The sequence below is a fragment of the Lissotriton vulgaris genome, chromosome 4_1 (assembly GCF_964263255.1).
Source record: "Lissotriton vulgaris chromosome 4_1, aLisVul1.2, whole genome shotgun sequence".
Lineage (NCBI taxonomy): Eukaryota > Metazoa > Chordata > Amphibia > Caudata > Salamandridae > Lissotriton > Lissotriton vulgaris.
Window position 1 is genome coordinate 1819911877 of NC_141691.1, and position 27098 is coordinate 1819938974.

Here is a 27098-nt window from a genome sequence, read left to right on the forward strand (position 1 = left end):
TTATCAGGATCCCTCTGATAAAAATCGACCTGAAAAGATCACATCTCACAGTTCCCCCAATCCCTAAGAAATGTTGTCACCTTACAAATATATTACTAAACTAGCCCACACTTGTATACAAAGCAATCTAAACCATTTGGAACAATTGCTAAAACCAGTACTTTTTATATCTCTTGAACAGAAACAGACATGCTACATATACATGATATATAACAACAGCGCATTACATTCACTTCAACAAAGCGTGGTGATGATGTAGTGACCAAACTGCATGGAAAAAATTGCTGCATCTATCCCTCAGTGTCAATGCTTTGCCCCATCCATGGTACTTTCTCATTGGGCCCTGCATAGGTCCTGTAGCCGGCCTGCTCTCCATCACGGCCAGACCGAATTTTTGATTTGCACTGGTCCCTTGCGACCTCAAGAAGCCTTTTGACTGCTAGTGATGTGTAAGCACTATTTTCGATTTAATATTTTGAAATTCATATTTCAACTTCTACTGATTGGATTTTTGTCCTTTTGGCCTAATTTAGCTCAAATAAATATTCTATGTTTCAAAACTTGTGGGTAGTCTATGTTATGTTATGTTATGTTATGTTACAAGTTGCTTAAAAAGCGTGCGTACAACCGAGGGTTTCATGGCGCTATTGGAACATACAGAGAAGAGAGGGGGATTATACGTGCGCTTCTATAAACAACCGTGTTTTAAGCGATTGCCTGAATTTGAGTAAGTCTGTGCAGGAGCGGATCTCCAGAGGGAATGAGTTCCAAAGTCTGGTGGCCAGGGATGCAAATCGTCGTCCACCTTGTTGTTTCCGTTTACAGGTAGGAGTGGTCAGTAGCTGGAGATGCGATGAGCGAAGGTTGCGAGAGGGGTTGTACCTAGTTAGAAGAGTATTAATAAATTAAGGGCTCTTGCAGTGCAATGATTTGAGGGCCAGACATCCCGTTTTGAATTCTGTCCGTTAGGGTATCGCGAGCCAGTGTAGTTTCTTCAGCAGTGGTCTTGCCGATTGCCATCTAGGTTATTGGTGGATCAGCCTGGCCGCCTGTTTCTGTACCATTTGAAGCCTCTCAGTGAGGAAGAGTGGCAGCCCTAGGTAGATTGAATTAGCATAATCCGGATGCGATAGTACCAGAGCCATCGTTATCCTGTTCTAGTGCTGTATGGGTTAGCATGCGGCTGATTTTCCTAATCTTTCGGAGATGATGGAAGCATTTGGAGACCACTGAACCTACTTGAGTTTTTAACGAAAGGTCACTATCTATAATGACCCCGAGTCTCTTTACAGAGGTAGATGGAACTGGAGGGGAGCCAAGTTCCGTAGGCCAGTACTGTGGGCTGAAGAAGGTTTTGCTCTTGCCTGTGAGTAGTAATTCCGTCTTACTAGGGTTGAGCTTTAGATAATTAAGATCCATCCAGTGATGGGTAAAGAGCATAGTGGACTGGAATGTAACCACTGACTTGGGTGAATAATCAATAGTGAAAGTTAACTGAAGATCGTCGGCGTAATTGAAAGTTGTCACATTCATTTTCTTCAGTGATTGAATAAGGGGGAGGAGGTATCGATTAAACAAATGGGGAGAAAGAGAGGAACCTTGTGGAACCCCACATGTTGTAGTTAGGTTTGGGGCTGTAAATGTGGCCAGACGCACTGATTGTCTATTGCGATGTTTTTATTGTGCTACTTTGTGCTGCACAAATAATTCACACATTGCCTTTGTAGATAAGCTTGACTGCCTTCTGACAACCTACCAGAGGGTGAGCACAGGTTAACTGATAGTGTATCTAGAGTACCCTCACATGAGTGGTGGCTCCTGCCTGGCCTGAGTGCATACCTCAGCCAACCAGGAATCCCATTTCTAACAGATGCATAATAAGGGTCCATATTCACATTGGGGTCATTTTTCATGTTCTCAGTTCTCATTATTAATATTACTTTCAGTTTGCAAACAAAATAAAAAACACAGCAGTTTCAAATAAACATGCCTTGATTAATTAGTACAAACAAAGCAGCTCCACAGAGACTTTAACTAGTCTAAGACGCAAGACATGTTTTATAAAGATTTCCCCAATTTAAGGAAAAAGTTAAAATGTAGGCCTAAATAACTTAGACATAATTCGCAAAGCCAAATAACAGTTACTCTGCAAGGTTAACCCTCATTAGAGTAATTCCATGGACCAGAATGATGCTAGCGCTTCACCAATCTCTACTATGAATGCATGAACCTGACTAACGACAGAATCAGCAGTCCTCCCCTCCCCCCGGAGCCTAGAGAGCCTCACGAGTGAGTAGTCGCCCTTTACAAGACAATTGATTGATTGATTAATGATTTAAATGATCTAAAGTACAGGGGCAAACTTACAGTAAAGCACAAAAGACTCATCCTCTACTCAAAAAAAATGGATATGTTTTGCTCTGGAAGCTCAATGGAATTATAAAGTCTACAGAGGCTACAATCGCTTTGTTCAAGATCCCATCTGTGAAGCATACCTGTGCCAGCCTGAGTTACACGTTGGTCTTCTTACTTGCTCAGCCCATACAGGTGATCTTGCTAGAATTGCAATGTTTTAGACATTCACCAAAAGCGTCAGAAGCATGCTCAACATTCTAAGCAAATATTAGTTTTCCATGGATATTTGTACTATTCCTGCACTTTCTACAGTGGCTTTTTCTGCAAGTGAACAATACACTGACTTGTGTAAAATTGTGCATTTCAACAATTTTATTTTCTTCTCTACATGCATAAAACATCAATCTACCCTTTTGCACTCCAACTTTCAAATGTAGGAATGTTCTCTTTCCATAAACAGGAGTAATTATGTATGTTATTCATGATAGGACTATGTTATTTTTGTTTGTATTCATTTGATAAGGGTGGTAGGTTTGCTACCAGTAAAACTACAATTTTCTGTTATGATATTTCACAATTTATCATCAGGCGAATCAGCCTATAAAAATTATAAAAGAAATTGCCATTTTTTTCACAAACTGAGGAGAACTAGGAACTGGAATTTATGACAGCAAATATAAGATCTCCTAGTTGCACAAAACACATTTGTGAACAGGACACTCTGTGTCTACTGCTTCTCTAATGTGAACAGAGTGAAATCTACCCTTTAAGGTCTTTCCAACTGATGCTTTTAGCTGTAGGAAAGACCTATTGTTTCCAAAATATTATAAATATAGAGTTGACCTTTGGTCAGTCATTTGCTAATGACTGGATAGCTTTGTTTTCTATTGCACTTCCATTTTTCTGAACAATAGGTTCCCTCCCTGTTTGTCCTGCCCAGGAGCATTTCAGTCTTACAATATTATGAATGGTTGCGGCCTCCATCTGCTTTCAACATAGGAATTTACACCTTAAATTACAGTATATGTGAGAGACTATTTAGTGCGTGTCTTTTTCTCTTCTTGCCTCATTTTCCTCTTTATTTTGTACACCATCTCTTAATAAAATTACATCCAGTGTCCTCTAGTTACCCCAAGTTCCCTTGCTGTTTTTTGAAACTCCATGCTCTGAGCAGGCTACCATCCTAAAATGTTTGTTAACCATTTAAAGATGGCCTCTGTGAATATGCATGTGTATCAATGCATATCAGTCATATTTCAATATTTTTTGTTCTCTTTGAATGGGATTTGAATTTGTTTTAATAAAGTGAGTTGTGAAAGTATTAATTATGTACATGCATTGCATGTGTGTTCTGAAAAGAAATGTTGAATGGTTCACCTATCAGTGTTGGGCAAAGAAGGTAAGTGAAGTATGTTACATGGGGTAGGTAGTTGTTAGTCAGGAGTTCTGTCTCATGTTGAAAACTGGCTAGGTGAAAGTGAGTGCATATGTGTTCTTTAACAGCAATAAGACAATCAGAGTAAGGCTTGCCCCCCCATGTGCCACAGGAAGCGTGGAAGTGCTACTGTGAGAACAGACACTACCTGCTTTCATCGTATTTCACTGCGCAAGAAGGGAAGAAGGGAAGAGAAAAAATATTTCAACTACAGCAGACAAATTCAAGGTACTGAAGAAGGGCCTTCCCTTGGCATCAGGCATCTTGTGGACTGAAGTTCAAAAGCATTCTGGGACCAGCTGTACAGGAAGAGATAAGAGCCATGGTGAGGACCCAAAAACTAGCAGGGAAGGCTTAACAGCCCTAGGTTTTCACCCATTCTAGTTTGCAGGATTGCACTCTCTGTCTATCCTTTAACATCTGCATGAAAACTGACAATGAACTCTTCTCCTTAATTTTTCTATAGAAACAAGTCACTCCATTTCTGTGATCATTTGCAAATTGTCCATAGAATTAGAGGAAGCTGTGTGGGTTTAATAATTGGTCATCGTGGTGTAATTACGACAGAACTACACATGGCTGGGGCCTTTATCAGAGTTACTTTCCAGTCTATAATTGTGCAGTTGTTGGGTAGTAGATTCTTGTCAGGGAGTTCAGCTGCCTGCCATCAGCTCTGCTCCCCTCTCTGGCCTTTCCAGAAGTGTGAGCTAAACATTGGCGAAGACATCAGGCCATGCTTCTATAACAGCTGGGTGAATTCTGGTGCAACATGAGAAGCATGTGGGTGGTGAATTGCTGTTCCCTTCTGCTTGTGAGGGAATGGGGCAAGATCCTGTGCTTCCTGCATTTGGCAATAAAAATCATTGACCTGTGAGGAGTGAAGTAAAACCTGGGGTGAGGAGTAGGTGGAGATCCGCAGATTAAACTAGACCTGTGCAACCCTCTATAAGATGCAGATTGAATAACAAGAGGTGGGGGTAAACTCAAACCTTAGCTGGAATACTGCATGTTCCTTCAACGTTCAGGGATGTAGAGCACTGCATATAAATAGAAACCTTTTCATTATTTCAACATCTTCATGCCCAATTCTAGAGAATGGGTGAAGAGCACGAGGGGGGACAAACCCCAGCCTAAGATAGGCTTCTTCATTGGCAAAGCCAATAGCTTAATAGGTCTCATGACTAAAATCTATTGCCTTGGTCAAAACGTGTGTTAGTCTGTCAACTAAGTGGCATTTGTTTTGTCAAACTTCAAAAATTAACTTTGAGGAAGTATTACTAAATGGGGAAGATTGCCTGGCAGGACACTGGAAACTAATTGTATACAAATGCCCACTTCATCATGGACCATCAAACTTTCAATAGAAAGACAAGAGTTTACCACAGCTAGTTTCTATAGCTGCTCCATATCAAATCACAATGATTGTAACAGAGGTGCCTATATTTATGTCAAAATGCAGGCCAAATTGAAGTATTGAACAGTGAGCAGTTGTGGCAAATCAGACTGCTTCATTTTCAACCAATCAGATAATTAACATATGGGGTGACCATTCTAATTAGCTGCTGGGATCCCATCAGAATAAATGTGGTTAAAGGCTGTCCATGGCTCAAAGATTGGGTCAGCAATCTTCTAGCTTAAACAGGGTGTAAGGGAATGCTCTTTTATTCTTTCGTCGCCACTGCATGTTTCATAGGATCCTTGTAAATATGTCCAGCAGCAGTGGGATAGACACGAGAATACTGAATTTTTCAGGTCTTGACCAATAATTAAAGGAATATGATATCCCTCAAATTCTGAAATCATGTATTAGGATTTGGGAATTGATACTACATGATATTTGTGAAAGGGCTTTTTGTAAATACCAATTATTCCCATGCGGTATTTACGCAATGTATATATTATACATGATTATGATAATGGCAATTAATATTTTTGTGAATGATAAAAATATCAAAACTTAGAAAAAAGGAGCAAGACCTATGGATTAAGCAACTTTTGGCAAGAACATTGTTAATTAGTTCCCTAAAGCATAGAGCCATATATAAGAAAACAGCTGCAACTTATGGTTAACGTAACATCCCTGTCTTCTTGTAAGTTGCACCTTTTGATTTAGGACTGAAACCATCTTACCCTAACAGATGGCTCTCAGAATTAACTGATGTGACTTTGAGAATTGACAGGCACACGTGTTTTATGCATGAAACAATAAGCACTGAAGCACTATTTTTCTAGCCCTAAGTTTTCTATAGTTTACATTTCCCCCTACCATGTTTGGTCCTCATACACTTCTCCCTTTGGATACTATGTATGGAAACTCGAGTGCTTTGCCAACTTAAACCAATTCTAATCATTATGAAAATGTATTGTTGACATGTCATTGTGTAGTGCAAATTTCACCATTGAAATGGCCTATAGGAAATGAAAACAAAGGGGTTTTGATTTTATGACTAAAATGAAAAAACCTTGATTTTTCTTATGACAGCCTGAATGGCGCGTTGGTAGACTAGTACTGAAATTGATTGTCCACCCATTCACATCCTTATTAATTTTGAACTCGAATTTGCTGATGAGTGATTGAATGTAACTTGGTATTTAATGCACAACACTTCACACTCATTGTGGAGCCTCACCTGCACCCAGCACAGGGCTCAGAGTATTGATAATACACCTTTATGTCATCCTAATGGCTTAGAACCAAAGCATCTACACACCAGCGTCACTGCAATTTGGTTAGCAGACATTTTGAACATCACAAATAAAACAGTTTATAGAGTTGATCCTTGGGAATTAAAAGGCAACACTGATTGAACACTCTAAGAAAGGGTCATGAAGTTAACAATGTTTGAAGGGTTTTATAACATCCAAATGAACAGCAAAACACATTTGATACCTAACTTGTCATAGTTGGACATCTAGTTAAACCCCTAGTTTCTTCACATGCTATATTGACTCAAAGGGAAATCACGCAATTGGTCCAGCCAAGTATTTTTAGACCAAGCCACAGCTAAACCACCCATTGCTATACATTCAATTGATGCAGGATTGAGTTGAGGAGAATATGACTATCTGTCTAAGACTAAAAGATTACTCATTATAAGGACTTGATCTCATTTTGAGGACAGGAAGGCCTTGGTCCAAATAAGTATGTCATCTGCATAATTTAGGTAAAAGCTCTGAAATAGTTGATTATCTTTACCAAGACCAGCTTTGAATATGTGAAAAAACAATGAAGCACTATAGAGCAATGAAACATCCCATAATGGTTTAAACTTGATAAGAGTGGAAGGAAAGTATGCAATTACAAAGGAATGCTGAATAGGAAGGATAACATTGTGCTGATGCTCTATTACTTACTGGTAATCTTCATTACTCTGGGTCCCGTTGACCTCGTCCTATTCATAATTAATTGGAGAGAACCATCTCCCGACAGAAAAAAAGATCAGAAGAATGCTGGGACACTAACCCGCCCCTCCCACCGGGAGTACATAAGGTGTACTTACCCAGCATTCCACCTGAACAACCAAGCCCACAACAGGAAGGCCGGCCGTCCGGGAGGGAGAGTGGGGTGTATGAATGTGAGGAGGACAACGGGACCCGGAGTAATGAAGATTACCGGTAAGTAATAGAGCATTACCCCCAGGTCCCTTATGTCCTCGTCCCATTCATAACTAATTGGCAAATACCAAGCAGAAAAGCTGGCCTTCCCAAACAAAACAGAAGCCAAGCCAGGCAACCAAGCAAGGCAGCCACTGCAGGAAGCAAAAGGCAGTACCGGCGAAAATCCCAGGCAGAGCACCCAGACATGAGGGAGACCAACCAAGCCGGGACGCAACGAATAATGGGAGAATAGCCAGAAGACCAATCCAACATTCCACAGAGGACCACCAGCCCAGAGCAGGAACACCCCAGAGCCAACCAGAGAAGGGGAGAGCATAGACCCACAAGCCAAACGAGGCAAGAAAGAACAAAACAGCGAAGAGGCCACCCAAAGAGGAAGACCCAGAGCCACCAGGCCAGCAAGCCAGACGCGGGCAACAGACACCACCACCAGGCCCAGAGTACCCACACCAGAGCAAACTACCCAGCCCAGGAGAGATCAGACCATAAACCCCTGGGACTTCACAGAAGAGCACCAGGCCCCAAGAGAAAAAAGAAACAAAGGAGGCAGCACCAGCCCACAGCCCAACAGCACCCAGTCCGGAAGCCAAGGCAAAGGCGAAAGAGGAACAAGCACCCAGAAGCCAACACACCAGGCCCCAAGAGCCAGAAGGGAGCAGACCCAGAAAGGACCAGATCACCACAGGATGAGAAACTGACCAGGAAACAAAGCACCAAGGGGACCAGAACCGCCAGGAAGCCAGGACAGCACAAACCAACAAGGGCAACCGACCAGGACAACCTGACCCGGGAAAACAAAGTAAAAAAGGGAACAAGAGGAACATATGAACCCAAGAAGACAGTCCCAGCAGGACACCTCAACTACAAACCGGCGAAATCTGAGCAGGAAGCCTCGGCCCGAAAAGGCCCCCCCAAACAACAGAGAGGGAGAGCAATGGAACGGGCAAATGACCCAGAGAACCCAAGACCAGAGCAAGGGAACCCTAAGGGAGCCAACAACACAGCAGACAAGCCCAACCAGAGACAGGCCAGGCAGAGAGGACCCCAAACAGCCCAAGCAGAAGCCAGAGGCAAAAAACACAAAGGCCAGCAAAGACCGAGGGGCAACAACCCAGAATGGCCGCAAAGGAGCGGGACAGGCCCAAACAACATAGCACGGAAACCCCAACCCACCAGGGGAGAGGTAATATGAAAAAAACATCCAGACCACAGAAGCAACAGAAGCCAGGGTGGGAAGCACAAATAACCAAACACCATGGCCCAAGGCGGGGGCAGAGTAGGGAAGAAACCCCCAGGGCAGAAAATGGCAATAGAGGACACCACAGCCAGGAAGCCAAAGCCAAGTAATACGTCCGACCAGGGAGAAGGCCAAAGAAGGGAAGTCCCCAGCAGTGCACTGGCCAGAGAGCAATCAGCCCCAGCGTAGCCCAAACAAAATCCCCAGAGAAGGGGAACAGATTCAAACAGCCCCAGCCAGAGCCAAGACGCCACAACAGCAGGAGCACACAACACCCGCAAGGACCAGAACCCAATAAAAGAGGGACTAGTCACCCCACAGGCAGAAAAGACACCAGGAAAGAAGGGGCAGGCCACACAACATACTACCAACACAGCCCCAGCAGGCAGCCCAGTACCGCAGTAAGAGCGCACCCAGGCAACATCGAGCAGGTCTAACCAAACGGAAACCAGCAGACCAGCCAAGAACCGGAGCCAACAGGGAGGAAGGCCAAAGGCAACAGGCAACTACAAGGAGACATTGTCGAAGGCCAGGCAGAAGACGCTGCAAGCCAGCAGACCAGGAGAGACCAAAACACGGACTCCAGAGCAACACGAGCACAGGGAAAATCTGAGGCACAACCCCGGCCAAAAAGGAACACCAGAAAGGGCAGGGACAGGGACAAGCACCCCCCTCCATAGCGAACTAAGCCGAAGAACAACACCGCAGGCCAGAAGAGACCCAGCAGAGGCCAAGAGAACCCGGAAATCCAACCAGGCAACAAACAATGCCAACCTAGAAGCACCACTGACACCAGACGAGACCAGAGGAAGCAGGGAGGAAAGGCCGAAGGCAGAGGCACAGACACAAACAGAGAGTCCAAACACAAGACACCCCAGGGGAGGCAAGAAGCAACCCAGGCACCAGAGTAGGTGAAGTGGCCAGAACCCTACTCAGCAGTGGGGATCAGAAAGGACCAAGCAGGGCCCCCCAAAGCACACCAGCAAGGGGGACAGACCCAGAAAGGAGGCCAGACTAGTACCACAGCGCCCTTCAGCAGCCCGGGGAAGCAGAAAAGAGGAAACAACCCCAACCGGAAACCCAGGCGGACATCCCCAACCATGAGAGAAGCTGACCCAAGGAAACACAGCAACCCGCCTGAACGTAAAGGCCAGCAGACAACCAGGGCAAAAACACAGCACAAACAAGTGCGCCAAGAAGAGCCAGGACAAAACGCAGGCAAAGTGACATGGAACGGTACTACGAGAGCCCGGAAAGCAGCAGGATGACTGAGACAACAACCAGCACCACAGCCACAAAGGCACATATCCCGGGAGAAGCAATTGGTAGAGACCCATCAAAACCAACAAGAGGAACAGGGGCCCAGACTACTACCACGGAGACACAAGGCAAGGCCAGGTCCGAGAGCAGAAGAGACCAGGCACCCACAGACTGACAATACCGGGGGCCAGCTGGAAAAACACCGGACGCAAGGGCCAAGAAAAGTCAACCCGGTCACAGCATGAAGACAGCACGCTAACAAACAGACAGCCATCCAAAAGAACAGGGCAACAGGGGAGAAGAACAGCGGCATACAGGAGGGGAGGCACCCAAAAACAAGCACCCCCCACCCTCACAATGGAAAACACACACTGGAACTACTACACAAGGCAGCCCAGTGAGAGATGAACCCGCAGTGTGAGCAAGGAACAAGCCCCATCACACAAACCAACAATCAGCCCACCAGATAGACAAACAACCCCACCCTAGGACCCAGGTGCAGGAGAACAGTAGGCACACCACCAGTGTCTAAAAGCGCCAGCATGAGTGAAACTTCATTAAACTGCCCCCACACAGAACAAGAACAAAGCATGTTAGGGACAGTCGAGATCGCCACAAAGGAAACACAACACAGCAACGGAACAAGACCTGACGCCAAACTGAGGGAGCCCCAACCCACAGAAGATGAAAACAGGGGCAAGAAACCGAGCCCTGGCAACGGCTCCCCTGAGCCCGGGTAGAGCACAACGTATACCAAAGACCCCCTGACCCAGGTATGACAGCCTAGGAAGAGTGCAGGGACACGAAGACCCAACAGAATGTGCCAAAAGGAAACCAAACACCAAGGACATCCAAAAAAGTGCTAAAACCTCAACAGCCCAGCGCAACAAGCCTGGCGTCAGTGGGGCACCTAGACTAACGCCAACGACAGTCGAGACCTGCAGCAATACCAGCAAGGACCCCGTCTGGAACGCAGCAGGCGCTTCAAGCAGCATGGCAGACCAAGAAGAAGCCGGCAGCAGCACACCCCCAACCAGAAAAGTGGAAGCTCCAATACTGCTAGTGGTCTGGGGGGAGGGCAAAAAGATGAAACAGCATGCTGCAGGAAACACTGCTGATCGCCAAAGTACACAACAGCAGGTGGCAGTACCCAAAGGTAAAGTAACCCATTCACCGACCTTGGAAGTATGTGAGGTCGTAGACCCTGTCAGGGCCCAGACTCTAGAAAGGCAGAGCACAGGAGCCATGCAAATCGTAGAGCCATCATGCGGGGTCCAGCAGGCTCATTGGCGTCCCGCCCCGCAAACTCCAAAAAGGCTCTGTCAGGAGCCAGGTCAACAGGCAAATGTCACCCGTACAGCACAGGAAGTTCACAGCTCAACACATACCTGCCTCCACACTGAAACCAAGCAATGAGCGTCACCACATGCCCGAGATGCAGGAAACAAGACAGCTACCCACACCAGGCGCCCCATAGAAAGAGCTAGGAGCAGGATAATAAACCATGAAAAAGATAAACACCGCTACGATTTACTCACCCGGAGTGGGGGTCAAAATACCAACAGAAACAAGGCCCCCACTCTAACATCCAGCCAGAACCCAAGGGAGAAAGCGCAGCGCGACTTCCACCCGGCCAGGCCACAGGAAGACGGGCACAGCGACCCGGAAGCAACTGGGATGTGGCGCACCAGCCGCAAAGGGCCGGTAAGCCAGGAACAACCTTGCCTCCCAGCAAGCCCGGCAGGACAGGAGGCAGAGCAACAAAAACCCCTTGCCTGCAAAGCCAGGCAACTGGGCGGGGGGAGGAGAGAATAAGTGCACGCCACCCCAGCCCAGCAGGAGGAGCACCAGCATCCAAGACCATTCTGTCGACAGACAGAAAAAAAGAACACGCGGAATGCTGGTTAAGTATCCCTTATGTAGTCCCAGTGGGAAGTGCGGGGTTAGTGTCCAAGAATTCTTCTGATCTTTTTTTTGTCAGGAGAGGGCTATCTCCAATGAGTTATGAATGGGACAAGGACATAAGGGACCTGAGGGTAATGTTAGTCTAGTCATGAGCGTGTTCTGCAGTCTAATTAGTAATGTGTCATCACTAACTTATTGAATACTACCAATAAACTCAAAAGGATCATATCATCTCTGTAAAACAATCCTCATTCTCATGTACAAGGCTGAATTGTGTTTGAGTTGGCCCCAATCATTTATTTCCTTCAACACATGCCGTCAGTTTCTCTTAAAATGCCGGCTCCCTCATTTTCACAAGGGAGGACAGGTTTGTTTGAAGTTTGATATTAGCCATAGCAGTTTGTTCCACGTGTGGCTATTTTTGGAATGGGACTACTGTTGTCTCATACTATTTGCTTTTCATGCGTTAAATAAAACATTGATCCATACATTAAGTTGATATCTCTTCAGAAAGATTGCTGCCACCTCTGAGATGGCTGAGTTACTCAGTTCTCAATATCGACCAGGGTTTTTCATATTTTAACCACATGGCTGCTGGGCGTTTCCTCCCCCCTGTGCTGGAAAATGCCATTTTAGTGGCACTATGACGAGCTGAGCTCGTCATCAGCACACAACACCCGTGGGTGATGACGAGCTCAGCTCGTCATCAGCATCGAAAGGGTTAATTTTGAAAAATAGCTATTCATTACAAAGGCCCAGTAAAATATCAGTTTTAACCTGTAGGCATTCTGGATCCTTAAGCTCTTTGATGATTTTCCATAAATCTTTTTTTTTTGTGATGGAAAGTAGTATTTCTGACCTGTACATGTTTACCAGTAGGTAATATTGTATGCTGTATGTATACACACAGGTGCTTTTGGCAAACTGCTGTGGCAACAATCTTTCTTCCACCTTTTTCCTTTAGACTATTTGGGGGGTTAGGGGAGCAGTCATTCTGAAAAAAAGAGGAGATACCCCGTATGTTATCAGTCTATTTTTGAGGTTGTTGAATGTGCGGCTGATCAATTGCATGTGTTAAATCACAAAAATCTCCTTTTGCAAACAGGAGGCATATCAGATCCTCTGCTTGCTCAATAAAAGAACCTTTCCTGGCTGGTGGATAAACCATGGAAAAATATTCAGCTTGGTTTGCAGAGATAGCTCAATAAATCAATGCCAAGTCAATTTTAGCTTGTATAGGGTCAGAAATTACTTTAATTGTGAAAAATGTCTTGCCTCTGCTGTTAGCACTGCACCTCTCCAAACCCCATTATTAGCTGACACATATTACATAACTATCAAAATCCTCTTCAGAGAAGAAACAAAGCTTTCAATTGTAGTATCAAGAATGTATGATCACCTCTCCGATTCTGCTTACTCTTGAATGACTTCCAATTAAGGCTAGATATGTTTTTAAATTAGAATGCATTACATGAAATGGCTGATGCTAGAACAGCAACCTGACACAATGAAACCCAACTTTGGATCCCCAACATCTTCAGGAGATTTCATCTAATGGGAAGACAAAAGAACTAAAGCAATAATTGTCATGGAGTGACTTAATTCACTTAATATATGTTATCGTAAGACTTTACCTGAAGCAGACTATATGAGCTGCAATAGTTTGACATTTGTCAAATCATTAACAGCTTCTAAGCACTCTAATCTAACTCCCAAATCCAAACATGTATTTGAGCTGTTCTCTGAATCCACAAAAAATAGTTATTTTCTTAAATCACAATTAGTTTTAAATGTTTTTAACAGATTATTTTGGATCTTAGATTCAAAAACTAAATTGTAATTCCGGGTCTAGCACAATGAAATAATGTCAACATGTTATTGCAGACTGTTTTGCAGTTTGAAGCACTGCAATATCCAGTATTACACACTGACATAGCACCAAAATAAAGTGATTAAAGTTAATTCAGTAGGGCTGTTACTCTAATTATCTTTGCTTTATTACTTTTCATGACATATGCGCAAAAATACTGATAACTAATATGGAAAGTATTTGAAAATCTAATATTTCTTTGGTAATGTTTACCTTTTAAGCATTGTTTAATCAATAAAAATATTTAAAAGCTAAGGAGGTATAATCTTTCTCCTGCTATACAAGCTGCTCAGACTGTAATTGCAAAGTGCTCACATTTGCAGAGTACGGTACCTTTACAGCACTTCAGCAAAGGGAGTGAAACATAATGGTAGGTGCATCTCTAAAGTATTCTCCTATGGGGCTTCTTATCTAGAGATAATCAGATTTCCCATTAGGAGGTTACATTGCAATAGAGGTTTGAGGTAATGCTTCACAGCAGACACATAGCTCATCACTCTTATAACAACTGAATGTCACACTAGTCAGAGATAACCTAATGCTATTTATTTGCATATTAAATCGCAATACCCTGCTGAGGCACAGCCACTAATTATTTTTCAAAAGAAAATGCTCTGTAATAAGAAAATTAGATCAAGACATTATTCCCTTCAGTCTGCAGGAAACTGCAGACCATATTATGAGAAAGTAGGCTGGCATTTAGTATACGAAAGCGCCCGAGTCAGCACTCCTTATTGATGAATGGAAATGGGCTTGCATTTAAATATTCTGTTATTCTGATATAAGCCTGTTAAATTGTGCTCTGGAGCTTTATTTGTTTACAATGTCTGCAACACGTCGTATTTGCTTTTAGATTCAAAATGTGTCACAGCTTTACCTGACACAATCAGACACTTGCGAATGCATATTTGCACCATATAGAGAATAGGATTTTTTTTTAACTTTAAGTACGATTAGAGTGGGCAATAATAACAGCTGTTATTTAGAGTGCTTAGAAACAACAGAAAATCAGCATAAAGTTGTGTATAACTAAACACTCTACTGTAAGTAAAATGCGTCTGTCAGAAATTGAAAAAGGTAGCAAAATAACCTACTTTTTTCAACGAATGCATAACAAACTTCATTGAAGATGTCAATAGTTAGATTGAGACTAAAGAAGTCTACCTTCTGTAATTAGATTCTGACATTTGTAGGAGTGATGGGGAAAGGGGGCGTACGTGGGGCTAACGAGGGGGAAGGTCGACCATGCAAACTCAGGTGAGTCCCAAAACTGTAACTTTGCGAGTATTCATACTAGAAGCACACAGAAAATCCCTCCTGCAAAAGGCAGTGTGTGCTTCTGTGGTGGGAATGGAAGGGCTTATTTACTTATAGGGAGTGTGAGAGGAATGGATTCCTCCACAGAGATAATATGTTAGAAATCATGTGCAGACAACTATCTTTACGTAAAAGTGCAAAGTACAGTTTATACCTATTCTTAGAAGCATCGGTTGTTGTTGGAGTTAGAGTCAGCCAGATAAGGATTACATATAAATAACTGCTTTCCAAGTACAGTTATTTTCAGTCAATTTACCTACAAGGTACAAATCTAGTGTAAATGCAGACTTGCGTCTGGGCGGCAACACTAGTTTTATTGTACTGTGAATAACTCAAATACTTTGCTCAAGATCACATGATCTAGCCACTTCTTTCTTAATTGATATCACTAGTGGATAAATGTTTAGTGGTAACATTCAGTTACTGTTCCATGGAAAACAATAGCCTAGATAGTAGAAATGTGTTTGTTGACAAAATACTTTTAAAGAGAAGATTGTTATTAAAGGGGATAAGGCAGTACATGTTGATATGTATCAATTAATTGTACAAATAGAGCTGTCACTGAAGTACAATACTGTATGCTAGATAGCTGTGAAGGATGTCTCAGAAATGGGAATTAACAATATCATGTCAACAGTGAATAACTGAGCAATCCATTAAGTTCCAAACAATCTAGGTTAGTGTTTCTGCCAGAACACTAACTGCCAAGTTAAGCAGTGTAGGGGAGAGATTTCATCTCATTCCACCCCTTCATTCAAGCCTAAAATATCTGATACAACACATTAGCTACCACTCTGGCATATTCACATGCACAAATCCTTTTAATACTTTGACTAAATGTGTCATCAAGATGCATTGCTTTCAGCACATTTAGGAAAGGTTGTGAATTTATGTTATCAATGCCCTTCACCACTTTCATATTAAGTATCACAATAAAAGTTTTGTTTTCTTCAGCAGTTTAATCGCCTCTTCCACTAACAAAACCTACTTGGTCTCTTTGAATGTGTTTTAATTGCTCTTCTATTTTTGCAGCCACAATCTATACATTAATGGTATAATATAAAAGTTTGTACACCACTCTGAATCTCAGTCCAGTTAGGATAACAGATATAACATTTGTGAAGCACTGTGAAAAGGCCTGGTTTGTACACTTTCAGTTTGGACCTTGAAGATCATATCCATTCTTATTTTCAATTGTAGTGAAGCATCTGGTACCAGTGATTTGACTTTTTACTTTGAGCTCATGAGTTTTATATTTTCTTCATAGCAATGAATGTATCCATTCCTGCCAAACCAGCTGAGTCAATATTGTGTCAGATACAAATTCAGTTTCTGATCATTGATTCTCTTCTCTTAATGTTAATCTTTACAGTATATCTTAAATTCTTTGCTGATGTCACTGCTGCCCATCAATGAGTTGACAGTATGATTCCCAAAGGACAATATTTGGTTGCAGCTAGCAAGCAATCTCCACGTTTTTGTTTCAGGTAGATTGTTCTGCTCTCTCTTATTTTTGTTTGGCTATTACTCTATGGCCTGTGTTCAATGTTTAAACGTTTGCTTCCATATTCTCTCTCCACATCTTTAGGCTCAGTTTCTTTTATCACAAGAACCTACATTTGCCACTTTAAAGCAATCAAAGAATATGCTAACAGCTCATTTTCCAGATAGGGCATTAGTGTCTACTACAGTGAAACCTCATCATTGACTGAGGGGAAATTACTTTCACTTGTGTCACTCACATCTTTAATTTTCATAGTTGCATATTCAATTCGCAACTGAATCATCTCTTTGTTATATAAGAAAACAGGGGAGTTACAGCATGCAAATGTGGACAGATAGAGGTAGATTACTAGTATATTTTTTATTCTATTCTTCATGAGGGGTTTGGACATTAAGTATAATCAATTCTTACTGCTGTTTGTTTAGAAATGGAACATTTAATGTTTCACTTGAAGCCTCACTACGTTGCCAGTCGGATGAGCATCCAAGCGGCATCATAGTGAAAACAGGACCACCCGACAAGGATCTGGCACACCCGCCACTATTATTTGGATGTGTATTTTTTCTATTGTGGCTTGTGCTTCGGCCCACAGCACAAGCTACACAAGGAAAATCAGAGTGTTGAATCATCCATGCACTGTATGGCAGGCACCAGATGATACATGGATGTTTAGGTGGGCACCACACAAGCACTCCAGGGCGCATAGTGGAGGGCCACGGGGGGCAGGGGCACTGCATGGGGACCTAAAAGACTCTTTCTAACAGTCTTTTCATGTCAGAAGAACCGCCGTGAAAAGGTTGTCAGAAAGGTGTATCGTATTCCCCACAGCAGTGCTTGAGCATGCACTGCCTCCATTTTGATCTGCCCGCTCCAACAGGCTCCCCCGAACAGGCATCAATTGAACCGCCTGTATCCTAATACAGCAGTCAGACAAATGCTTCAGCTGTCAAGCGGACAACCACCGACGAACTGTCAGATGGCCTTATGCCTGCCATCGTTACGAGCCCTTTAATGTCAAGTCATCTGGCAATTATTGCACAAGTTTGATCTTGTTACCTATGTTAGAGCTGTCCTGCTCATATTGGCACTAGTTAACATTTCTATAATATGTCTGGACCTAAATTGAAGTCCCCTCCACAGTTTAACGTTAGTCTGTAATTGAGCTGATATTAGTTTGCAGACATCTATAGTAACCATCTCCATATTTTAGCAATAAACATCTCCTCTAAATATGGAGTTTTATCACTTTTCTCAAGTTGTATAGGTTCTTGCTTCAGCATTGAATGCATAGGGATATTCAATACTCTGTCACTATATGCAAATTTGGGAGAAAAGTTAATGTTTTGAGTGGTAACCCCCATTGTTTGTTGGATTTTATTGATGTTTGTTACATTGTGCTCCTTAGCACTGCTGTCCTGTACACAGTACATATGCCCTGGCCCCTAAACATGTCTAAATTAGTTTACTCCTAATTGGCATATTTAACTTTCTATAAGGCCATAGTAGAAACTGTCCCAAAACACACCCTTAGCATAGACCATTAACTGTTGTCTATGGCCCACAACAGAATTATGCCATCCACTAGTGTAACAGGACAACATGACTCCAGGTCCCAACAATGCAGCCTGGCTGCTGTTTATGTAAAACTCCAGCCCAACCTGCCAAAAAGACCCATTTTGACAGAAGAAAATATTTTTGTTTTGATATTATTAAGTCACCTCTATGCAGGCCATGTAGCCCTCAGGCAGGGTGCACAGTATTTAAATGTAAGACATGTAGACATTTTAAGTTAACATGTCTTTACAGTGACTAGCACCAAAACGTTTTTCCCTGTAGGAAGTTTGGCTGGCACCTCAGTAAACACTGGGGAGATACATTAAATAATATTTCTACTATAGCAGGCTAGAGACCAGCTAGAATAAAGAGTCAACAACAATTTATGTATGTATTAAAAGCCCAACGTAATGGTGATAGCAAAGTTTTGATAAAGGTTAAGTGAAAGGGAACTAATGTGCCCCAGCCCTCCAACTGTCAGCCAGCTAGTGAAGGTTCCTGATGAGGTGTGAAAACTGGTCCCAGAACAGACAAAATGGCTTAGATGTGGGGAGGTGTTTTTTTCCTCTGGTGGGAAGACCAGTTGGGCTGTGCTCAGAGACTTAATTTATTTCAAAGGGGCCTCTCCCCATCGCAAGCAGATAGAAGATGACACCTGAATAGGCGCATTCCTTTGTCTTCTCAGTCAGACAGGCATCAAACCCAATGGGGTGGGGAAGCTGCCGTCGCAGCTGGTTTGGAGTTACACCAGAAGAGAGCTATTCATCCACACCTGTGCGTGGAAAAACAGGTCCTCCACAAGGTGCATGGGTTTCTCTTGGATTTAGCAAGAAGCAATATACACCCAGGATTTTTCGATTTGCAAAACAATTGCGAAATCGGCAGATTGTAAAAATGACACAATTTTTACAAAAGTGCCTGCAAAATATGTTTAAAAAAATTCTGTGTTCAACCTCTCTTTACAGGCTCTGTGCTGCCACTGAGCCATTAAAGGGAGGGTGAGCAACAGGCAGGCAGCAGGGGTGATAAATTCCTCTCTCATCTGTTTTGAAATGCTCCTCACCCCCTCCTGAGCAATTAGCCTGCAGGCTGCCTGACACCTACGTGTGCCTCCTGTGGACCCTGCGGGTCATTTTAAAGCATGAGTCTGCAGTATTTTTTGTGGTGGACACATATTTCGCCCACTGAAAAAATACTTTGAATTTTAAGGTTTTGGGATGCAAATTTTGGGGCCGTGAAATTTGCCACTCAAAGCCGCAAAATCCAGGGGGGCTCTGACTCTAGGACTGTTTGCATTAGTGAACATAGGAACTGCTGCAAAAGTGAGCAGAGTAGTATCATCACCAATGTGGAAATGTTTAACACTCCAAAGCATTGAGTAGTTGCAGAATAATTTATTAGGCAATTCGTGGTAACAGAAGTTCCATCCATAAAGGCAGACAGCAGGCAAATGACCCACAGAGTTCAACGTCCCACCAACATTCCAAGGCTGCATTCCACATTGTAACCCTAGGAAACCACACAGGGTTACCCTGGAAAATGTTACCCTATTGGTTAGAGTGGGTTAGGAGGCACCCCACCCACGAGCTTGTGCCAGGCATAAATGTGACACTCCAAGACAACTGTTTCAGAACATTTTGGACATGTGGAAGAACAGAAGAAAATCTGCATCTGTTCTTTGAGACATGTGGGGAGATCTGAAGATCTAGATCTGCTCCTACTTTCACCCAGGACAAAGAAGTGGACTACAATGGTCAGATGGCTGATGTCCTGTGTCGCTTCAGGGCCATAACAAGCAGCAAGAGGACTTTTCCTGAGGTGTTCAGCTTACCAGTACCAATAGGACCTGATCTGGACCCTGCTGGTGGCCTCTGTTCGAGTGAGTCTCAACCCAAAAGTGCAGTTCCTGAGGTCCTAGGACCCTTAGCTGTGTCTATCTGGACTTCTCCTGCCACTCCTGAAAACAGGGGACTTTGAACATTTTCAAGACCTCTAGAGGACCAGCACAAAGCCTGCTAAGCAGAGCTGCCCAAGGCGAGACATAGCTGGCCTGAAGAAAATGGTTTCCTCGGTTTGAGCTTCTAAGCAACAGCAAATCCATTTCAGAAGGACTTAGGAAGAAAGTACCAGCCCTTGTGGAGCCCTAGTTGGACACAACCTGCAGCCTAAATGTGTATGTAGCTTTCGACCCATAAAGTTAGAAAGCAACATCATAAATCGTTACACTCATCTCCATGCAGTGATGCGGGGACTATCACTAAGATATATGCATTTACTAATCAAAGTTTTGCCTGATGCCTTGTATTGAAGAACCAGCAACCACCATATATGGGTTTAGATTTATTAGGAAACTTTCAAAAGGAAGTGTTTGTATTATACCTGAATTAAAACAACTCTAGTAATTATTTAATTATGCCATTTGATGTGAACCGGTCCTTCCCTAAGACTTTTATACAATGCTGTCATTTGTGTGCTAAAGTCCTCTTTAAAAAGCAAAAAAGTCTATTGTAGTGTCTCCTAATATGTAATATTTTCCAGTTGACAATTAATTATCAACCTACTCTGCAATTCAAACTGTTGTCCATGTATTTGTTCCAGTTCCAGTGTAAATGTGTGCATCCGAAATGTGCTACGTTTCTTGTACCACATTGTGCCAAGCCAACAGAAATCAGTAGACAGCATGCTGTTTTAATAATGATAACAATGGCAGCTACTTTGTTTTATAATATTTTATCCTCATCATACCAACATTTACTCAAGAGAAAATGCCATCCTGCGCAATTGCTTTCATTTAGCCCTATATGATTTTATTTTTACCAAAGTCTGCATAAACACTCATGTAGATTGTTATTGCATTATTATAATGCCATTACACGAACAGACCTCAAATGTACTGCAGTTCTGCCTTTTCCTCTGTCTGACGTGCCACTAGTTACATTTGTCTTTTTATTTGGGTCATTTTTCAATTTTTTAAATAGAGATGCAGAATAAAATCCCTTATTACTACTGATTTTGGCTTAGTCATCTGAAGACCTTTGTCCCTCAGTGGTCTTTTTTATTGCTTTCATTCACAGTCGCAAATTATAATTGCTATGTTTCACCTCACATTAAAGGTGAGCTTACCTAGTAGGACTACATATTTCCATGTACTCAAAATCGGTACCTTATTTGTCTTTTGTGCTGACAATTTACATTTTAAGAGATTGATTTTAATCAGCATCTTGTGCTTGCAATTCATCACAAATATAGCTTAATTTTTGACCTGGATAGGTAAATGTGGTGTATCATGCAATGTTTTAAATGATGCTTTATTATGAGTATTGCCTATGACTATATGAAACTGATAAGGAGTACAAAATGATTACTGATACGAAAATGGACTGCTATCACACTGAGATGATAAACTTAAGACAAGACAATCTTTCATATTACATTATTTGCAAATGAGAATGACCAGGCTTTAACACACTGTAGAATTGCTTCGAAACATATGGCTACTGAGTAGGTTTGATCCATGACCTAGGTGGGCAAACAATGAAATCTAACCCATGTGATGATTTACAATATTACAAATAATAACTAATAAAGACATTTATGTATATCACTAATGGGGGATGACATAAACGTTTATGTATCTTCAGCTGAAACTGGATTTCTGGCATTTTTTCTATTTCACTTTAAACAGTAATGTCTTATATGAACACAATGTATAACAAAGCAAAACTAAATATGATCATGACAACAGATAATTCAACTAACCTTTCTGAATTCAGCAACAGTAAAAGTGATTTAAATTGGAAATTGATAATAATTGAACAAGCAAGCATCTTTGTAAGTTAACACAGTGATGCTTTTAAATGGCTCACACCCCAGAGTGCTTAAAGAAAGCTCACATCTCTCAGATAATCTTTCAATAGGTGTTCCTTTCAATGTTAATCAGTAGCTAAAACACCATGGTCCATCCTAAGAGTTACTTATCCTACACCTACTTATTATCATGTAGCACCAATGTGGAATGAGGACTTCTTTTGCAAATACCATATTAAAGTCATGCATGCATAACATGCACTGTGTCACCTAGGGATTAATTAAAGTGTATTAATGTTCTGAATGAATTGTACCTTGATATTGGGCACTGAATCCACGGTATCTATGGTTGCTGTCAGTCACAAAATGAAGTCGGAGCCAATTTTTGTTACTAATAATTGGAGGAGGCACATTCATTCCAGATAACCTATATGGGGAATTAAATACAAAGCAGTTATTCATTAAATCATAATTACATGTTAATAAATCTCAGTTTTAGATCAGTTGTAATCAAAGATATACTTAGTACTAAACATAAATGCAATAATTACAGTTCTTATACAAATTATGTTCACCATCATGTAGTTGTAATATATAAATAACATCATACAAATACAAATATATAGTTAGGTCTGAGTTTCTATTTAAAAAAAACACATTTTTGCATTACTTATAACTCTGTTGCAATTTGACAAACTTGGAAACAACGTTCAAGTTTAATAGAAGAACTGACTGAACTTTACTTTGCCATATCTAGTTATGAATAGATCAATTGGGGGGGGGGGGGGGGTAGTTGACAAGAATTGCAACAAGCTTGTTATGAAAATCGAACTGAACTCAGGGGAGTGCCTTTTATTGGTTTAATGTAAATCCATCCAGTACTTTTTGAGAAATGTGTTTTACAAAAAGGTGTCAGATGGGCTTCATGGGTAAAATGTAGAGGAACACTGACAGTTACAAAGATGTTTTTCAATTTGTCTACAGCATAAGAGATTTTTAATGAATTTGCACAGTATATGGCAGCTATTTGCTAAGTTTAGCTTACTGTTGGCATTTACAAAGGTGTTCAGATCCATCAAATAGTTATAGCTAAATGGAGAGCAGTAAATCAAATGGTCATTTACAAATAATGGTGACATTGTTTACTAAATCTGCATACATTTTAAAAAGCAAACAATTGTAATGTTCTCTGTTGGTAAATCAAATTCCCTATAGGTCTATCATAGAGTGGCAAAGCTAAAGGCAATATGTATTCATTTGTTAACAACTATGGTGAAGGTTAAAAACATATATGACATGGTATGTTAACCCACCATTGACAGTCTCTGGACCGGTCCCTCACAAAAATGATAATACTACCAAGACCGCCATATTATTTCATGAAGTGAAATGCATCATCGAACAACTTGTAGTAATACTGTTTCGATGATTCAGCCCTGATTGAAACCGGATTGGTATTCATTGAGGAGGTTGTTGTCTTTGATGTGTTGGATGAATTGTTCTGCTACACAACTTCTGATAATTTTTACTAGGAAAAGCACGATGGAGATCAGACGAGAATTTTTCAGGTCATTCATATCTTTTTAATCTTTTGAGGGGTTTTTGAAGAGTGGTGTAACTTGTCTAGTTTGAGACAGTCAGGAAATTATCCTTGGCTGACAGAGAGAATCACCAATTATAACCATTAGAGGAGAATGTTCGTAAAAAGAGCTTTGGCAATGTAACACGGGATTGCATCCACAAAGTGGTTTGAGGGTATAAGCTTCATGATGATGTTAGCACATCTTCCTCCCTAATGATGTCAAACAGTTGCCAAATGTCTTTGAATTTGCTCAATATCAGAGGGGTAGAATGGTTGTTTTTTTAAAAGAGGGATTTTACTTTGGACCCCAAAAATGTAGAAACTCTTCTGCTTTCATTGTTGAGTCATCATGCACAGTGCTAGTAGACACAAGGGTTTGAATTGGACTTCGGTCATGGAGAAAAGGGTTTCCTGCGGATAATATTTTGCGAACATTGTTCCATTTTGAATGTTTGGTCTGAATTTGGAAGCGGTGCTACCAATCTACACCATATTCGGCATAGCGAGCATTGTGGTGGCTCATGATAGGGGTGTAATATGGGAATAAACAATGAAGGGATGGTGATTCTCTGCTTAAGAATACATATTGAAGGCACAGTGAGCCTCTCTATAAGTAACTTTTTCCCCCTGTCTGTTGTTTTTTTCCCCCATAGGTGACCAAGTGTGCGTCATTTAGGGAAATCCTCTGCACCTAAGATAGGGTCATATATTTGGGGATCTGAAGGGTCCTGATGAATGACGGAGTTACCTAACACTGAGGGCCCATATCAGACGGCAGAAACATGTCGACAACTTGGCAGTAAGGAGGGGTGAAGGAAACCTTAATCTTCTCCCATCACCACCATCCTTCACGTTTTTAACCTAGTCAGATGGCCTGGGAATACATTTTCGAGTGAGGACACATCAGAGCTAGTTTTAACCTTCACTTCCCTTTTCTTCAGTGATCCCAGTTTTTATGTTTGTATTGTTTTCCTCTCCCTTTTGCTCCACCTTAGGTGTTGGTCTGCACAGGGCTGTATTGAAGCAAGCCCAATGATGAAGCATGTCACAATTTTGTGAGTGAGGGCTGTATTTTCTCACTGAGCACGTGCCACCTTTGTTAATACATTTCCCTACTCCTTTGTGTGTGTTGTTGTTATCGATGGGGGAGTTCAGGGTAGGGATATGTTTGCCTCTCCCCCTTCTGGTTGTGTGAGATTCATCATATTTGATGGCAGTAGATGTGGAGGGGCTGTTAGCATATTTGACCATGTTGAACTGTTGTTTTGTTTGGTTCTTGGCTGAGTCAAGGGGGGGATGTAAAGTGATTTGATTTTTCACAAAAGATATATTCCTATTTTAAAGTGATATTGTATTTTGGCGACAAGTGGGGTTAATGGTGGAGGGCAACTGACTCCATTCCTTCTCTAGTATTGTCAAGGCTTTTGTTTTGTCATATATGACCTTGTTAAGCCATAGAGCTGATGGTTTATGACTTTTATTTTTGCTTTGGAGTTGAGCTACTTCATCAAGCAGATCTGAAAGACAGTCATGACTGTGGGCATTTAAGTCATTTACATCTGTGATGGGAGAAAATACATTCTGTGTGGTGTTGTGGTTGATTGCAGGCCCTACTCGTTCAGTTTGATAACTGGTGGAAAATGTCCTGAGATATAAGGAAATTTCCCGAAACTTAGTGAATCTTTTCTGGTTTCCTTGAATTTCAACTTAAACACTGATAATCTGGTCAACAACAAATGATTTTAGGTTTCGCCTGTAAACAGAGTTTAGGCAGTTCTCAGTGGAACTCTCTTGTAGACTAAGGGTCATATGTAGGTGGGGTAATACCGGTCGGTAACTGTGAAATTCGGTAAATTTCCCTGTTACCGACCAGTATTTAGGGATTTGAGATGTAGGAGGCTGCAAATAAGGAATCAGTAATTTACCGATTCGTTATTTTAAGGAATCGGAAAAATACTGATTCCTTATTTTAAGGAGTTGGTAAATTACTGATTCCTTAAAGCCTATGTAGGTAGCACTCAAGTGAGTGCATTTTAGCCTTAAGGATTCGTTATTTTCCACCAACTATAAGTTGGTGGTAAATACTGAATGCCTTTGAAAAAGCAATTATTTGCTTTTTTCTCAGTGCCATGTGGCATACATACATGCCCTTAGGGCATCTATGTGCGCCACATGTGCACACATGCACGATTCAGGGGTGCAATAGGGTGTCAATGTCTATGTGTCATTCCTATGGGCCTCCTGGCCCATAGGAATGAATGGGAATTACCGAATCGGTAAATACCAATTCGGTAATACTGAATATTACCGAATCGGTAAAACTTACCGAATGTTTACTTACATACTATTTACCGATTCTAAAATACTGAATCTGTAAAATTCAGTATTTAAGAATCGGTAAATAGAGATTACCTACATATGGCCCTAAAAGCTTAAAAAGGGCTTAGAGGCCACACATTACTTACCATTGACTGGGTTGCATGTCACTCTTATTTCCTTGCTTATTATTGGTCAACAACTTCCCGCTTCTTCCTAAGCTTCGAGTTTCTGTCCCTGCAGTGGAGAATGGACCAACTATATTTTCCTGTCTGCCCCAGCTCCCTTCCACTGGCCGCGCACTTCCAGAGGTACTTTGTTTTTACTTTCTAAGAGTGCTTGTGTCTGCAGTCTGTCTGACCACCACCCACTGTCCATACCTTTCCTGGCTCACTCCCATCATCCGTGCTCATGCCGACACCTTCCTCCCCACCCACCCTTGTGTTACTTAGCTCCCCCTCTGTTCATTTTCTTTGTGCCCTCCCACCCTACTACCTCCTTTCATAGTCTTTCACCAACTCCCTCTTCAGCAACCTCTTGTGTTGCTTGATTATTTGCCCATCCTGCCATACTTGTCCACCTCATGTCCCTTCTTGCTCTCTCACCCACCACAAAAAAACATTAATAAAGCCAAATATCTCTTGCAGAGATATTTGGCTGTGTTAATATTTGTAGATATGTTGTACAGCAGCAGGGGTTCAACATGGCTGAAAGTTTTTTTTTAAATGTTATGACTCAGTCAGCGCTAGCTGCAACATAGCACTTTGTTTTTGTTCACTTAAAGCCATGTTGCACAATAGCCTGCCCTGCAGTGCAACATGTCTAGAAAGAAATCACTGAGAATGGCAATAGGCAAAACCTATTTGTTTTCCTAATGATTGTTACCCTGGACCTCATGTGTATTGTGTTACCAAGCATATGTATTTTCTGAATATTTGGCAGTACTAATTAGATATTAGAGAAATACGGTTCCAGCCTGCACACATCGCCTCCGGGAGCATGCAGGCTCCTTACTGACCATGCCCTTAAAGCCTCCTGGACAATAAATACATTATCTGGGCTTGAACAGAGAGTCCTTTTGGGCAGGCATGTTAAGCATAGATTTTTTTACAATATTGCAATGATCAAAAATCAATGATTCTGGATCCTTAGGTCCAGGTTCCTTCCTAATCATCTGTGAAAGTGTATGGTATGTTTTGCCTCATTCTGTCTGTGTGCAAAGTGCTGAGAGATGCCCCATGTCAGGATATTCAAGATTGGTGGGGTGCGCTAACATCAAATGGTTTCTTGGCAGTAGGGACACTGTTGTGTTTTAGACTGCTGGACAGTTTAAACAAA

At 41.8% G+C, this 27098-nt stretch overlaps 1 protein-coding gene across 1 annotated transcript in view; it reads right to left on the reverse strand.

The window, feature by feature from the left end:
* The window catches only part of CSMD3 (CUB and Sushi multiple domains 3), a 2596150-nt gene that overhangs the window by 1875340 nt on the left and 693712 nt on the right, over nucleotides 1-27098 (reverse strand). The window contains exon 6 of the mRNA XM_086918068.1: nucleotides 22177-22289. Within this exon, the coding sequence (XP_086774194.1) occupies nucleotides 22177-22289 (113 nt within the window). The remainder of the gene's footprint in view (nucleotides 1-22176; nucleotides 22290-27098) is intronic.